At 35.5% G+C, this 17,465-nt stretch overlaps 1 protein-coding gene across 2 annotated transcripts in view; it reads right to left on the reverse strand.

Moving 5' to 3' along the window:
* Positions 1 to 7,080: 7,080 nt before the first annotated feature.
* Positions 7,081 to 17,465, reverse strand: part of LOC120623670 (zinc finger protein jing) — a 223,513-nt gene continuing 213,128 nt past the window's right edge. For both annotated transcript variants that reach the window (XM_039889837.1, XM_039889839.1), the window contains exons 3-6: positions 17,282 to 17,461; positions 15,555 to 15,696; positions 14,388 to 14,598; positions 7,081 to 9,860 (exon numbers count right to left, since the gene is read on the reverse strand). In XM_039889837.1, the coding sequence (XP_039745771.1) occupies positions 9,470 to 9,860; positions 14,388 to 14,598; positions 15,555 to 15,696; positions 17,282 to 17,461 (924 nt within the window). In that variant the 3' untranslated portion in view covers positions 7,081 to 9,469. The remainder of the gene's footprint in view (positions 9,861 to 14,387; positions 14,599 to 15,554; positions 15,697 to 17,281; positions 17,462 to 17,465) is intronic.

A 17,465-nucleotide genomic window follows, 5' to 3' on the forward strand; every position in this document is an offset into this window, starting at 1 on the left:
GTGCTACTGGGCATTTATTTACAAAAGTGGCTGTAAACGAATTTGAACTTAAAAACTAAAAAGGGAACTTCCATTTTACTCTGGCATTACAGCATTTCGATTCCCGAAAACGACTACGATTGCGAGTGTACAAATATTAAACTCAGGGTACACTGCTCAGAACTGACAACTGATCGATCACTTCCGTCGCAGAGAGGGATTTACATAGTAACTTAAATTAAGACTTATTTTGCTGAGCAAGTCTAAGATGAAGGCACGCGCCTTCGAACGCGACTAAACGTAACTCTCGCACTCAAACAATTTCACTATGACTATAATTATTGTGGCCAATGTTTTCGTCAAAAAGAGGTAGGAAAGCGGCACGAGAAAAACGCTCTTTACATGATCTTTGACGTAAAATTAGCTATTAAAATGTACGTCAGATAATGCCACCTAGGTCTTGAGACAAAAGACATGCCATCCTGTTTGCACTTGCAAGTTGGACGTAATTATAAATTCCGACCGCTGAATGAATGCGTTCCTGACGTCTGTCAGTTGTTCATTGCAAACTATAATAATTAATAATTAGAGCAAATAAATAAATACAGATTTTTTTAATTATTTCAAAATGAATTAACGCCAAATGAGATTTTATATGCAAGTGTACAAAATGATAATAGATTTTAACGATAACCATTGGTTATTCAGGAGAAATTTTTTTTATCATCAATTCAACGTCATTTCATAGTTACATCGTCGGTTCGATCACGACCTGTCAAGAACGCATTCTATCAACAGCCTGATATTAATATGACATCCATTTTCATTAAATACAGCTATCTACCTCTTTCCAATTACAACATCGTTGATTGTGGCAGTGATAAATATATATTGTTATCTCACGATCGCGTACAAATGTATCTATATAATTTATTCGCAAGGCGGACGATCACAAAATATTAATCTGCCTAACAAACTTCTTATCAAAGTCTTAGGGCGACATGATCATTATTCAAAAAAGTTTCCAAAAGAGATTCTTAAAAATAAGTGAAAAAATTAAAATTTGTACTCGAGCGTTGTATAGGCCAAACTGTTTACGCTAAAGTACCAAAATATGACTGTTGAGCTGGTCACAACTTTAGAATACGCGTTAAATGACAAGAAAATGGCGTCTCCTCGATACATCTAAATATATTTATTGCTTATTTACGTTAAGGCAATGGTTTACATCGGCTCTAAGCGGCGTGAACACGTTTAAGGCGATAAGTTTAACAATACCTACAGATGTAATCCAGTTAGCACCTAATGGGCCGTTAAAGTGAAGGAAGACTCAATTGACACCATTTCCTTGCCCGACAACGCCACACAAACAATCACGCAGAATCCCGTTTCACTGCCAATTAAATTGAGATCAAATCAAGTCCACATAATAAGTCGGATACGTACAAAAAATACAATTTTGTCTTTATGAATTTGGTGTCGAATTTGACTATTAAATTAGTTTACACAAGTTTAGCGAGCCAATAAAATATGGCACTACCATCAGTGCTGACGAAAAAAAAAGTAATTAATCTAATCGAATTTAAATTTATTTAAAAAAATAATCAGTACATTGGAAGCTTTCCAAAAAAAGAATCTATACGTATAACCTGTTTCAATCTAATTCGATACAAAAGTAAACAAACTCTATTACTACATTACTTTATTTATTGCTTGTCAGTTTTAATTTTTATCAATATATTACAACATTGTTTTCAGACATATCAAAATCTTTACATGTCTAATTTCGTCCTTACACTTTTAAATTTTTATCAATTAGTCATTTTTAATATATTTCTTTCGATAAATTCAAAAATTGTAATCGAAAAGCTAGATTTTTCATTTTTTTTATTAATATTACCTTACAAATTACATCGAAACAGACCATAAGTAAACAACATACATTTGCCATCGAACCTCCGACACTCAGGCACCAACTTTGACTACTGAAATTTTCCTAACGCTTCTTTGGGTCCATACCTACTAGGAGTATGTTCAAGATTGCATATTGCCTTCTCTTCTCTTCACTTACACAGTGACAAGGATAGCTAATTCTTACATACCTGAACGTACTCAAGTTACAATTTCCTATTATAATAGCCACTTTACAAATTCCCATACTACCTGGCCAGCGTAGGGTGATTGACTATTTTTTGAAAATTCTTGTAAATTTACAAATGCACTAACTGAATAAAATTATTATATAACCTTATGAAATTTTATTATCAGAATATATTTTTTACAAAAACATATAATTTTAGAGCCAAAGTATTGTAATATATGCCTCAATTAACATTATATTATTTTTATATACATTATACAGATATTCTATTAATAGTCAATAACCCTAAGGCCGCGTCCGGACTGACACTTTACGTAATTAGTTTCACACATAGTTCCGTAAACAGTCTGAACGCGTCCTAATATTAGCCGGCAACATTTCCTTTAAGCTAATCGCGCATTACAACAAACTCATTCTTGAGTACAAGAAATACCTATGTACGATTAACTTTAAAGTACTTCGCTTACTTTCCAAAACCTTCAACAATTTACATATTACGCTAAAGGGGGCTAAATGAACCTACAACAATACAACTGTCCCTTTCCTATCCACCTGAGAAGCGGACGTCATTGAGAGACGTCTATACGCGTCAAAGACGCAATTCGTCCTAACTTAACACCTAGACGCACTAACTAAAAATACTAGCGAGATCGCGTGAGCACAGAACACAATTTTGTATAATTTGAATGCTTATACGTACTTTACTTATGTATCTACATAAGTAAAGCATTAACGTTTAAAATCTGGAGTTCTCATCACATACACCGACGTTATACGTTTTTGCCAATACAATGTCATGACGAAAAAGTATAATGCAAGTAAATTTCAGTGTATGTTTCAATGTTTCATTTCCATGGTGTTTGCAGTTTTGTTAGCTAGTGACAAAGGCAGTTTCAAAATAAAAATAATTTATTTTTGAATTCTTTGATTTAAAATTAGCTTTTGAAAATACTCTTGTTTCACTTGTAAAACTATTTTCAAGCAGTTAAAATAATTTAAAAAAATTGCTTATGAATAAAAAAATACAAATATTTTAGTATAGCATTGGAGCCTAATGTACAACTTCTTTTAAAACGTTCTCGTCCACTGATTTTAATGCAGATTCTCCTTAGACCAAAAAGACTGGGAAACTCTAGTTGGCAATTTGTAAGTCATAAAATATTCGTATAAGCATCCATTAACATCCATTTATACCTTAGGACTAAAAAGGCATTGACGTCTGTATAAGCGCCATCAAAAAGTGATCATAACTGTCTAGTTATCATTAAACTTCGGACATTCCCGGTAAGTCCTTCGTCACGTTTAAGCAACAAAGCAATTCGTCTTCCCGATCCGACGATCGTTATAAGTCAACACTAATATTTGAAGTGAGAAAGTCTTATGTTTTTCCCTTTCGCGCAGATCGAAAGCGCCATCTATTGTCAATACTGTTTCCCAGTATAAAATACTAGATGGCGCTTTATCGATTCCATACAAATAGAACTGCTATTTGTATGCAATCGAAAGAACGTCATCTATCTTACTTTCACGCAAACGAATAGGTGGACATAGGTAGACAAACTCACACTCGGCATCTAGAACGGGGTTAAAACATGATGCCCTAATTGAAAAAAAACGAATTGCTTCGCTAAATCTAATTCGAATGCTATTTTTAAAAATAACAGAAATATACTACTTAATTTAAAATAATAGGTATAAAATAACATGAATTCATTGTATTATTAATATAGTTTTTCTTTTCTCGATGAATTGTCACAAAATTAAAATCCTTTTTATAAAATAATAATTTCACCTACAATGTGTTAAGGCAAGGCATGAGAGTATTCCACTTTACTATGATACAAGTATAATAAGTCGGTAATTAAATTCGAGATGGAAGGTTTTATTAGCACAGAGAGTTTAATTATCAATGTACACGAGTATCATACTACATCTTACAATACATTTATAAGAAAATGCCATTTGAATCTAACTCTTAGCACTGGAGGCTGGAATGAAAAATTTAACTGCACTGTTTCTTACTGTTCGATTAAATCTTTACTACAAAAACTGCTGTAGAATATGGTAAAAAATATTTCATAGTCAAAAGTAACTGATATCAGTTATTATAGTCGGGCTATTATAGGAATATCTCTTCATCACCATCATCGGGTTTTAAAGCATAGAAGTCCAATGCGGACTAGCGGACGCATTTAAATTCCACGCTGCTATATATAATTCTATTAGACTATAACATTTGAATTACGATTACAAATTGGACGAAGATAAACAAAAAGGATACAAGCGACTTTGAAGTAATCTCCAGACATCTAAGATCTTCAAAATAGATGTGGCATAACGTCGCAAAACTTATGCAGTTTTTTAATCGTTACAATCGAACTGTCAATATCCTAACAACTTGATCTTTTCATTACTTTCGATTTATAAAACAGTGCAACGCTGTGTTCATAACAACAATACATGTTTTAATAGCAATGGAATAAAAAATGGAAATTAAATCAAACCATTCAAAAATGTAAATAAGTTTTTCTTAACACAGCTAAACAACAAACACACAGCGCCCACTAAAAGATTTAAGTGTCTCTGTGTTTTCAGAGTCTGCCTTATTAAAGTGCGACATAACACTGTTTAGTTATGCGACATTAATTTGTGTGGCCTTTAATGTCTAAAAACTACCTCGAAGTGGATTTGCTATATTTAGATTTTTATGGTATCACCAAGTATTTAATAAGTATGCCAACTTATGTTAAAGTCAAGGCATGTTTCTCTCTCTGAAATTAAGATTGCCTGGAAGAGATGCCATGTAGTTATAAGGTCGCCAAATTGTAGGTATTGTGTTGAATTGTTTGTATTGTAATTTCTGTATTTTCGTGGTTTAAAGTTATTCATTAATTTATTGCATTTTTAACAGAATTATATGTTATGCCAATATCGTAGTATCTGCCAGAGTGATTGTTATAATAACCCGACTATAAGGATTATGACATAAGGCAGTCTTCCCACTAGAGATGAGAGTGTAACGAGCGATGTGAAAACCTATCAAAAAGAACTAAAATTTGAATTACTTTGCATAATTGATTCCAAAATACTCCGTATGTCAAATTTTGCACTTTTCAAAGGGACAATATATCATCTGTCATTTGTGCAGGAATAATTTATCCAGTTGTATTACAAGAGGTATGATTAGTGTTGCCCAAATTCAGTCTTGGTCTTGCAGTCTTGGTCTTGTTCTTGCGTTTTTGCAAGACCAAGACCAAGAACAAGACCGCGTATTTTTAGCAAGACCAAGACCAAGACTGACCGTGCAAGACTTGAGCAAGAACAAGACATAGCCTGCAAGACTCTTGCGTCTTGCAGCTAGGACTTAGCGCTATTTCACGGAGTAGTTAGGTGTAACAGTTCGGTGTATAGGTAGGTAGGTACGCTTAGGAATTCTATGAGACGCAAAAAACTATATCAAAGAATATGAAAAACTGGACCTATGTGCATTACGACTAATACCATAAACATAGCGAATAAAAAAATATCTATTAAAATCAAACTGAGTGCATGCATAGTTATGTTTTAACCATCGGCACTTTGATAATGCGGCATCAAAGGTTTTGTACTTACTTCTCAAAGAAATTTGCCGCTTTTCGGAAGTACATGGTTATGATACACGCGCCGGCGGCTTCTTTTGAAATCTAAAACAATCGTTGCCGCCGCGCCGAAATCATAACATTTGACACTATTCATGCAAAATAATTTCGAATTTTAAGAGTACCTACAGGTGTTCCAAAGAATAAATAAGTTTCAGATTGGTGATTTTAGATTGGTGGAGGACGCATGAGACAGAGTATCCGATTTTATCGAAAACGGCCCGTGATTTTCTCTCAATACCTGCAACTTCAGTACCTGCTGAGAGGTTATTTTCTAAAGCATCATTAGTAATTAGAAAACATAGAAATAGGTTAAGTGATGAGTCAGCCAGATGGTTACTTTGTATTAATTCTTGGTCAAAAGAATTGATATAAAGTATCATAACCTAATGATAAAGCTGTTGATTTGTGTTGTATTTTATTTTTTATTCAAATAAATGATAAATCGTAAAACTCTTTTATTAAATTTCTTATAAGTTGAGGGTTCAATCTCTTTCTAGACAGATAAGTATTGTTCTTTAAAATACAGTCAAGTTATTGTAATTAATTTGTTTTTTTACATGTTTTAGCAAATGTAAGCTTATAAATCATAAATGTTTATTAAGAAACAGTTACTTCCATGGAAAACGACATATAGGTCAGTTGATTTTTCGAATTTCTTATCAAATCTTCAGTTATTTATTAATCTGCTTGATCTTTACTATGGCTATGTTAATTCAAGCTCACAATGTTCCAATTCTAATACGTTTTTCTAAGATTTAAAGTAAACTTTAATAAATAGTAATAGACTAATAGGTAATTGCAAGACTTGCAAGACTCTTGCTGCAAGACCAAGACCAAGACCAAGACCAAGACCAGGTGTATTGGCGCAAGACCAAGACCAAGACTGGCTAAGTCTCGTCTTGTTCTTGCATTTGGGCAACACTAGGTATGATAGGTTCGCTGTGGAAGAATTACTAATTCTAAAACTGAAAGCGACCAATTTTTGTAGTTATACTCCTTTTTGCGTTTATAAAAATCAGATGAAAATGAATTTCTCCGAATTACAAGTTCCTATGGGAATGACTTTTAGTTTTTACATGCTAGACACGGGGCGCGCGGCGCAAGCGTGTAGGGACTGAATCAAATGTATGTTATTATTCAGTCCCCCAAGACACTGGATATACTAGTTTGGGCGTCCAGGATAATTTAACAAAAATATTGTACTTTTGAGCAAATAAAAACTATTATTTTTATTATCATTACTATAGCAAGCATGACACCGGAAGTGGCGACCGGTGACGCGGTTACTCATAAATAGGTTGATATCTCACGAACTGTTCCATTCCCAAAAGAGGAATGTCCTCGCATTATTTGACTTCGTCTATTGTTTAGCTCAGATAAAATTGATTTAAAGGCGTATAAACATTTGTAATGAACTCCCAAGAAGCATAACGTACATACGAGAGATTTTTTTTAAATAAGCACTTTAGCTTGGGATGAGCTGTGTCCTGTACAGCGTAACTATTTTAAATACTGCGTAATTAAGAGAAAAGTTTCGGTAAGCTACTACGCGCATCTCATTCGCTACATACATTTTTGGAAACGGTCATATAGTTTAACATCCTCGCAGATACCTCACACACCTCAAGTGGAAATGCTGCCTTCCAATCTGAATTATGGCTTAAATCTCATTCCCCTATCCTACAAAACAGCCGTAGAGTATTCATTGAATTGTATTACAAAAAAAAACACGTCCACAAACATCTTGAGCGTGTCAATTAATATCTGTCAATTTACGATTAACTATTCAAGTATCTTATCACAAATCGTTTATTGCTAATAGTTAAGTTGTCGATGCAAGTTCGAATACACCTAAAATATACAACTTCAAATGGCAGTGATTTTACATGCCGCATCACACTTGGCTAGATTGCCAAAACTAACGATTATATTATAATATTTGCCAGTATCTAAGGATTATATTATAATATTTCATCGCAAAGCTCCTTTTAAAGGTCACTTTTGACATAGATAGACATAGATTCACTAACTGTACCAAAGCTGTACATTGTGTAACGCGATCAAAATTAATCGATTGTTATGTTAAGTTTAACCTTCATACAAATTTGGCAAATCAGCGTTACTCCGTTGATGATGAGTAAGAATGTGTCTCAAATGTAAAACTTTTGTTAAGTCGCACGACTTAACATAGCTGTGCGTGCGTACGTAAATATTAAGTTAAGTTAGTAAGTGAAATGTCAATAGTGGCCTCAAAAAAACTCCTTTTTTATAACATTCTGTAACTTTAAATTAATTATGTTTAATATCTATTAATATTATATATCGGATGTATCTATATTCGCATATAATACTAACCAAAGCATGATGCGACAAAACATCGATGGACAAAAACAGACAGTTGTTGATTCCGTCAAAACACTTCGAATATACATGGAGCATAATGTATACAACATTAAAATTGTATTCTAAAACTATCTGCGTTGATATGACTACGCGGTAAACCTGATATAAATTGAACACTGCTATGGTATAGGGCTGTCCATAAAATACGTCCCATTTATTTCCATCAGAACTCTTCCCTTATAATTCATAAATTTATAGTTACCCCTAGTAAGGGTTAATGGAAGATTTGCAGCCACACAATTCTCTCTTTCGATATAAATGATTAAAAGAACATGTACGTGCGCATTATCCATTCAGAAAGCAAAGATCAATAGTTGATATACCTACATTGCCTTCCACTATGGAACAAGTGTGTTAAATAAAACCTCAGAATGCCGTGAAACACCTCACCAACAACCCATTGTGATACGACTTCGCTGAGCGATTCATATAGTCGGATGTCGACCAATCAATCTCTGGCCAGAACCCAATGCCATACGTCTGTAATTGTAAAAGTACTAGTCGGGCGTTCTAAATTATATCAACAGATCGCGTCAGGCAGGGTGTCGGTTAGATGTCACTCCTTCAAATCTTAAACTTCACGTCCTCGATTCCTTGAGGTGATAGTTTATGGACAGCCCGGGTGTGCAATATAGAGGCACTTGGTGATACTCGATCACGCTTAACCAAACAACATCAAAACCCCCCGCTGGCCCTCGTAAGCGAAAGCGAACCGCGCCCCGTACGAGGCGGAAACCTAAGCCCGAAATAAAATCGCATCCTAACTATACTAATATAGGACTATACTATTTACAATTGGCAGTGATGCTTTATCGCTGGTCGTCATCTCCTTAAAACCTAACTTACGTCTACTCAGACTAATCCGTCCGCTACCCTCCGGTGATCCCGAAGTCGAATATTAAACTAAACCGCCTAATGTACACGTCGCGCGCCGACACTAACCTTCCGACATTCGACCCTAACCTTTTTACATTTGCGCCTAAATATATACAAGTTTGTTCGCCCGGTACCGACCCCGAGGCGGTAGGTACCATTCAATATCAATTTATAAAAAGTAAGAATCAGTCTTGTTTTCAATGTTTATTCCGCTACGGACGCACCCGCCGGAGAATCAACATCTGTCTAGGACGGTACTACATTATGCGTCGTGAATTTGCCGCGCCCACCAATATATCCGTCGACACAACTTCGTCAAATTTCCAAAAATCCGAAATACCCCCGTCAAATAGAGACGGTCATTCCCTGAAACTATAATTACAAAAGAAAGAAATCCACAGCGTATAATACATTAAAATTACACAACAAACCACGACGATAGTGTAGCACAGCCCAGAAAACCTCTTAATTATCGTCCGCACGGCCAGAACGAGTTGCCGCCGTACCGTCTTCCCATCTTCCTCTTTTTCGCGCCGCTGACTTCAACCTTCTCGCTTCTATCGTCCTCCTTGTATTCCATCGGCATGTTGGTTGCGTTGCAGCTGTACGTTTCTTTTATCTTCTGCTGCGCTATTAAATTGCTTAGGAGCCTTGAGGATGCGCACTGTCGAGCTGGCAATAGCCGGACGGGCTGTGACGTCACGACGGGCGCTTTCCTCGTGGGCGGTGGGGAGGGAGTCTTGCGATACGAGTTGCAGAACTGCTCGTACAGTAACACCTTCGTGTGAGCGGGAAGGTTGCATATCTCCACCCTCTTCACTCTTCTCACTTCGTGCTCCGGTACCCACTCATCATCGATCCTGGAATACAAATGTTCATATTAATACGTGGCAGGCAATTCGCCACACAGAATGTGACTGCAAAAACACAATTCTGAAACTCCGCACCATCTGTTAACAAATGGTTAACACAGCAATTTATCAAAATTGTTTTCATTTAACTTTGATCGTGGGAGTGTGTTTGCAGTTCAATAGGTTGCAACGCCCATAGTTACAGTATTATTATCTATAATGGATGTACGAGTAAAAGGATCATGCCAACTAATGCTTACTAAAGACAAATATAAGCTCAACAAATGACAGGTGAGTTATTCTAGTGTCTCAGTTCGTGTGATAGGATTTAGGTTAGTAGCAACAAAACTGGGCAAGCAACCCTTCGAATTGCTAGCAAAAACTAGTGATTTCATAGTCTCATCGTCAAATCCAGCTTACTACAAAGAGTTTTTGCAGTGTGTCATGTTAATGGAGAACGTCTTCGAGTTGCCATTTCTTATTGTAGTGAAGTGTACTGATCTAGCTTACGTATTCATGACGTGCCATGTTACAAACGTCCATTTTCTATATTCAATCTATCTGTAATCTGTTGATTAGTTGGATTTTTTCTACAATAACAACGTTGCTAACTAATAAATGTATAGCTTACGGATAGATTTAATACTACATTTTGTGACTTTGGGCGTATAGGTATCACACTAATACAATAGGCGAACCTTTATATTAAATAGGGCAATCGCACTAGCCGTTATCAAATTAACAGGACAAATTGCAAAATGTATTGTTATTGCCCATTTGCTATAAGATGGACTTTCTCTATGAACCAGACTTGTATTCAATAGAATGTTACTTAAATTTTCTGACATATTTTATTAGTACACTAAGTCAGAAATTGTAAAACATAAATTCGCTAATTTATAAATGCTAGCAACTCATCTGTTTGAATTGCTTCTGTGTGGCCGAGATTGGATGGTTTGGTTTATCAAGCGTATTATTTTCTTTTGTAAAATCAAATGCATAATTATTTTTCACAACAATAAAAGCTTATTTTTAGTGCTATAAATAGTAAAGTTTTGATCTAATTGAAAGTAATATAAGTTGTTATGTTAAGGATCAATTGCATACTATATTTTGTATCGGAAACGCTTTCTTATATTCATTTTTGTCAATACGCTGTAACTGCTAAAACAATAAAGTTCCTAGGTAAATACCGTGATATATAAATAATGCACGTGACCCCTAACACCAAAAATGCAATATTAAATGACAATTTTAATGACAACCATAGAGGATCCGTTGCACAGAGCTCATTTCACGAAAAGTACGTTTTAAAAACAACGAGATTCCGTTTTTAGGCAAGGAATTTTATTTTATTGCATTAATTAGGAGTAATATGACTCTGAAGATCTTCATCATAATACTTTAATTCCTTTTTACTCATTGGCATTACTGGAACGCTTATTACTTTCACAAAATGTGTTTAGTTTGAACGGAAACCAAGTGACATCGGTAGAAAATATCACGCGTAATTGTTCCTTATCTTTTTGAAAGTCTAAAACAGCAACGAGTTCAATAGAATTCAAAGGATACCGTTTCCTTATTTTTGGATCTGTGCACAAAATCCTCTAAGGGAAAAAAAATACTTACAATATCACGTCGAGAAGGAAGTACTTAAATAGAGAACGTTACTCAGAAACTTAAAAAGGACTTCAATAAAAGTGCTTAAAGGATTTTAACCGGAGATGCCACGTTAAACTGGCATCACTTTTACTTCAAAGACAATTTGCAAAAAATAAATCAGTAATTTTTTTTTGGAAATCTAGGTATCGCCAAAACAGAAAGTGTTGCTAACATTTATAAATATACCATCGGTGTAAATAATTACGTTGTACGATCTTAAAATCGGTATATTAAAAATGATAGATTGAATAGGTCAGACTTATTGATCTGTAATTAGTCACTGCAAGTCTTTTTCTTTCATTCAATACAATAATGTGACAACGAAAATTCAAAATCAAAAGTATTGGTCATCTGCATCCTCCAAATTCCAACGCACCAATGTTCATTGTGGGTGACAAAACTTGTCAAGTGTTTGAAGTAGCCGACGCCGGGCTTACGGCGTGAGCCAGCGTCCTCTTACAAAGGGCGTATTAGTATTTGAATCTATATGTTATGAGGCCCAGTACCGGAATATGAATACGCTCAGGATCGCGTCCACATTCCGTGGCATCTCTAGTTAATCGCGATGTTCTTGTGACTTAAGAGTGATGATATTGATTTATCTACAACTTATGTGCCTGTACTGAAAGTTTTCAAATGCACTTACCAATGAAATCTTAATAACAAGTCAATAGAAATGTAGTATCGTCGCGAACGAGACTCAGAGCACTCGAATTTTAACATTTTAAATTTTAATTTTTTTTTCTTTAATTCTTAAACTACATTTCCTCTTACGCCGTTCCGAAGTCACTAGTGTACGCTGTTATGAAAAACATAAATGTATGACTACAAGCGCGTAGTGGTGCGGTAGCTGGGAGGGTCCGTTCGGCGACAGTTCTGGCGGCCTATTATAAAGATTTCTATGGCACTCACTTAAGGTAATCAGAGGGCTTACTACAATCGCTTTGAGAAGTATTATTTTAATATTATAAACTCTTTTGGTTAAGAACTATAAATACCGATTTTACGGACGATTGTCGTATAAAATTCTCATTTAAAATAACACTGCTCACAGAAGAAATCACAATAGTAACCCCACACAAAATTAAAAATTAACTCAAATTTTGGAAAATTTTGGACTAATTACGAATTTGTGCGATGCAAAACTACTTGTTCAAAACACTAATTAACGGTAAATTTAGAGCTTCCCCCTTTTTTGAAATCGGTTAATGAACTGAATAAATATCCAAACAAACATTTAGATGTTAATATAAAGAAAAGCTTCTATTTTTTTTTCTAAATGAAAGCTGACAAAACCTGAATAGATATTAATAAAGCAAACTTAAAAGTAATCTAATAGTTTCAAGCTTAAGGATGAAAATAATTGTCCGCTAAAACAGTTTCTGACCCACCTTGCCAGTTACCTGTTTTAATCAAACATATCTATAACAGAGCCTCAATCCTGTGCTGGAAATTGCATAAGTTAATAAGTTTTATATGACAAAATATTCGAAGGCATTGAAAATCAACTTATTTATGGATTAAATTATTGCTACTATATTAAAAAGAGCAAAGGAACTTGAACAGATTCCATGAATCATACATAATTCCGTATTAACTTAAACGACATCAACAGTTTGATGGTGTTGGAATTCTTGTTTAATTGCTTTGTACAGACATTTCTTATTATGAATTAAAATGGATAAGTGATCAATTAATTTATTAATTAATATAGAGAAAAATCTGTGAGTTAAATTTACTCCAATTGAAACTTCTTAAAACTTTAACCTTTTGACGTGATAAATACTTTGTTTGAACCTAAAAACTTATTGAAATATGTTTTAGTACTTATGTCAATTTAATATCCAATGAACCACACTCCCATTATAAAAGATGGAAACTTGTAAAAATGCTCTGTACTACGTTACGCCGCATCAATCGTAATGCTTACCTGAAATAATGAATCACATTAATTAAGAATATTTAAATTCTTAAAAATAAAAATGTACGGACAGAAACAAAATAATTCAATCTTTTAGAACGTACATATAGCTAGTTGGACATATAAAACTAAACCCCTTGTTCCAGAACTTTTTTCTGATTTAATACATTTAGCTATACTATAATACTTTAAACCTTACACCAATATATATTTATGTATGAACGAATGAATTCATAAGTTCCCATGATAGGCCAACATACAAAATAATTTTTGAATAAAAAAAATTAAGGGATATTTAGATTTAAAAGTTACAAAAAATACCCAGTGTCAACCATACAATCAGCTTTGATTACCTAGATAGAGAAATGACTGTACAGAGTTCTTTTATTTTTATTCCACTACAGGTTAGCCCATTACTGCAACCTTGCGTAGCGGTAAGTGATGATGCAGTATAGGATGGTAGGGAGTATGGTAGTCAAACCCCCTAATTGGTTTCTACACGACATCGCACCGGAACACTAAATCGCTTAGCGGCACACCTTTGTCGGTAGGGTGGTAACTAGCCACGGCCAAAGCCTGCCAACAGACCGGATTAGAGAGTTTCAGATATAATAAATACCCAAATTCCCCGTCGGGAATCGGACCCGGGACCTCCTACTTGAATTCACAGCGCTCAAAGTTGCGCGAGGTAGGGAGGGAGTCGTCAAAGTTTTTATAAAAAGGAAGGAGGAAGAGGAGGGATGGTAACAGTTGTATTCTGATCTGCCGTCACCACGGTAACTACGAAATGACAACCAAAACATCAGCCGTGTGTGTTTAAGGTCGAATGGGGTCACGGATTACTATGTAGCGCGCGGCGGCGACGGCAGCGCGAGCGCGTGGCAGCTGCCGGTTTGGGCAGCGGAGTCACGCTTATCAGTCAGTTCAGGCAGCAATAATAAGGCAGTACTCACACATCGGGTGGGTAGTAGGTGAGCAGCGCCTCGCGCCGCGCTTCCGCCGCGTTGTAACGCGTGGCAGAGACGGCGGCGTGCAGCGTGAGCGTGTGGCGGCCCGCAGGCTCGCGCAGCGGACACCCGCCACCCAGCCGCCAGCGGGTGCAACGCGACAGCCGCCACGAGAGCCCCTCCATCATGCCAGAGTCGAAGAAGTCGAACATGCGCGCTGCAACCAACACCAGCCTTCGTTATAAACACCATTTTAGTCTACAATAGAATCCCTACGGGCCTTGTTAATAATTGTGTTCTTTGAATTTATGAATACCCTTTCATTGTGCATGACATTAAAGTATATAAAAATTGTAAATATTTTTTTTATAGTGCGTCTTTCTGGGGAATGTGGTCCTGTGGCCTGTAATCTGTAGTATGTGGTCTATGGTCTATTACAATGTCCATAAGTAATGTCAATATAAATGTTGACAACTATTAAGTAATTTTCTACATTTTACTTAGTACCGTCTTCAAAATGTTGTAGAAAATATTTATTTCTTGCTATTTAGTTGTATAATAAAGTAAGTTCTTTTTTGTCAAATTTTTTTTTTTGATAATATAGAGCATCCCCAATAAAGTAATGTTTTAGAAATTCGTTTAATTAATTAATTTTAACAGTGGCTGCGCAAAAACTTTATTTTAAATCTAGTATTATTAATGTAACAGGATTGTACTGAATTAGTAAGTTGTAATCGAAATTATTATGTGGCCCTATAAATAACGACGGCAGTTGTGCAGTGTTTTTTGCACACATCAACTAGAACTAACCTTTTAAATGTTTCATCGTGATAACATACTGTATAACTATTCCCACATTATGCTAAGTTTATAATGGCTCTCTGAGAATTAATACGCAGAAAATAGAAAAGACGAAACTTAAAGATCAAGAATGTTCCTAATGAAAAAAGTTTACAGTGGCTTCTTAAAAAGCACACTCCTGTCCTTGCCCATCTGACCTAGTTTTAAGACTAACGCTGATTTCAGCCTCACCAAGAAAATCTCTTCCGCGCTCGGTAAAGTTTCACTTTGAGAAGCTTGCGTTATGTTACTATAGAAAAGTTTGACATACTGATTAAAATACTGCGATAATTAAATGAAATGTTTCGTCTGCGGTAGTGCGGTGCTACTCACCAGACCAAGGTTGTCTTCTGTACCGCAGCTTCTTGCCATTCCGTCGGATTAACTTGGCAGCACTGTCTGTGGTTTTCTTCCCGTTGCCAGTGTTAGGTGACGTCTCGTTGAAATGGTTATTGACGTGCCTTTCTAGCAGGATCTGTGAAGGAAGACATCGACAAAATTGAGACAATGTCGGATTGTGAGCATATTACCCTAGTGGTATATGATGGAAATTGCACCGTGTGAATTCTGTTAGCCACTTATAGATGAAAGAGAATACTATAAATTAAAATAAATGACAGACTAAACAATTTCTTAAATTCATAAGCATTAAGTTCACTGAAATCCTTGACCGAAATTCTCTTCAATCAAAAAAATTGTTTATTGGAAACAGGATTCACACGAAATTTAAAACAACAAAAAAAGGAATAACTTAAAAATATTATACACGAAAACCTGTCAAAATGCGACGAATTATTTTCAGTCATCGTTACATTTGTAAGATTTAACACTATACTTGTTTCAGATGTCCGAGAGTGAGCACTGCATCCAAGACATCGTTGTATGTTGATGGAAGAAAAGAAAAACGAACCAAAAAATCAGGAATTCTCGCAATACATTGCAAGAATTGCATGCATTTGATTTAATACATTCGATGCGCGCATTTTTTCCAGATTTGAAAAACGGTTTCCTACTACGCCGGACCGGGTGATTAAAAGGAAACCGGAATCAGAACATCGTTTGTACAATCCGTCAAAAAAATTGACAATTCATTCAAACACCCGGATCCTTTCTTATTCCCAGATAAATGTGAACAGCATCATATAATTTACAATACTGCTGACATTTCTGTGTGTGTCAACGGTTCGGGAACACGGTCAGCGTAATGGGAACCCGCCGAATGTCTTCATTTAAAATCAAAACGATTTTAGTATATTATAAGAAACTTGTAAATTAAATTCGAGAAGTAATGGTTGAGAGAAAAATTATTGAAGCGGAGCTTTGAGGTACTTCACGGTGGTGGCAGAGTAGACATCCTTAGAACATAAAACACAACACATCTTTATCGACCCTTATAAGAATGCAACAATCAATTTCTCTAAGTCCCTAGCGGCAAACTTACATATAACAGACATACACAGACCGAAACTTGCCATGTTTTCTGATACATCAGAAAATTACAAGTTCTTCTTCAGTCTGATAAAAACAATGCCAGGAAATTAAATCGACAGTATAGTGATTGTACCACGTTAAATGGATTCACGCCAACTATTCAATTAATCTGAAGTCTTGAGTTTTTATCAACAAAGAAATTGAGGAGATGAGGAGTCATAACGTTTAGATTTCAAAAATGATTGATGAAATCAATTTAATTGTATCCGCAACAACAAATAGAATTTGATTTGAAGAGGAAGAACATTTTAATTACAGATGAATGTTCATATATTCAATATTAATCAAGCAATTTTGAGATGGTGACAGAAAGCCACAAAAAAGACAAAACAATATCGATAACTCCGAACCTGTAAATACGGATTCTACCTTTACATTTCGGAGCCATAAATATAACCAAAAATCAAAAATGAATTGGAAAAATCAAAACAGCAAACCGTCAAAACGATTTAGACAACAAAACCTCCCTCTGCAGTCCCTTAAAATGAGCGCGTCATTGTAGAATCGTTTTGGCGATCTGCATTCTGGTTCCTACAAACATGTACAACTAACAGGGAACGTAATTGTACCTGAGTTGAAAACCTTCTGTTGCAGCTGTCCACGATGCATTTGAAGGGCTTGTTCCCGCCGTGCGATAACGTGTGCCTTTCCAGCCATAATCTTGAACACGATGGTTTGCCGCGCACTTTGCACTGTTCCCATAAGCAGACATAGTTTTCCCTTCCCACCTGAGATTCCACGTGGACATTCTGG

Source organism: Pararge aegeria, chromosome 5 (assembly GCF_905163445.1).
Source record: "Pararge aegeria chromosome 5, ilParAegt1.1, whole genome shotgun sequence".
In the NCBI taxonomy this organism is placed as follows: Eukaryota; Metazoa; Arthropoda; class Insecta; order Lepidoptera; family Nymphalidae; genus Pararge; species Pararge aegeria.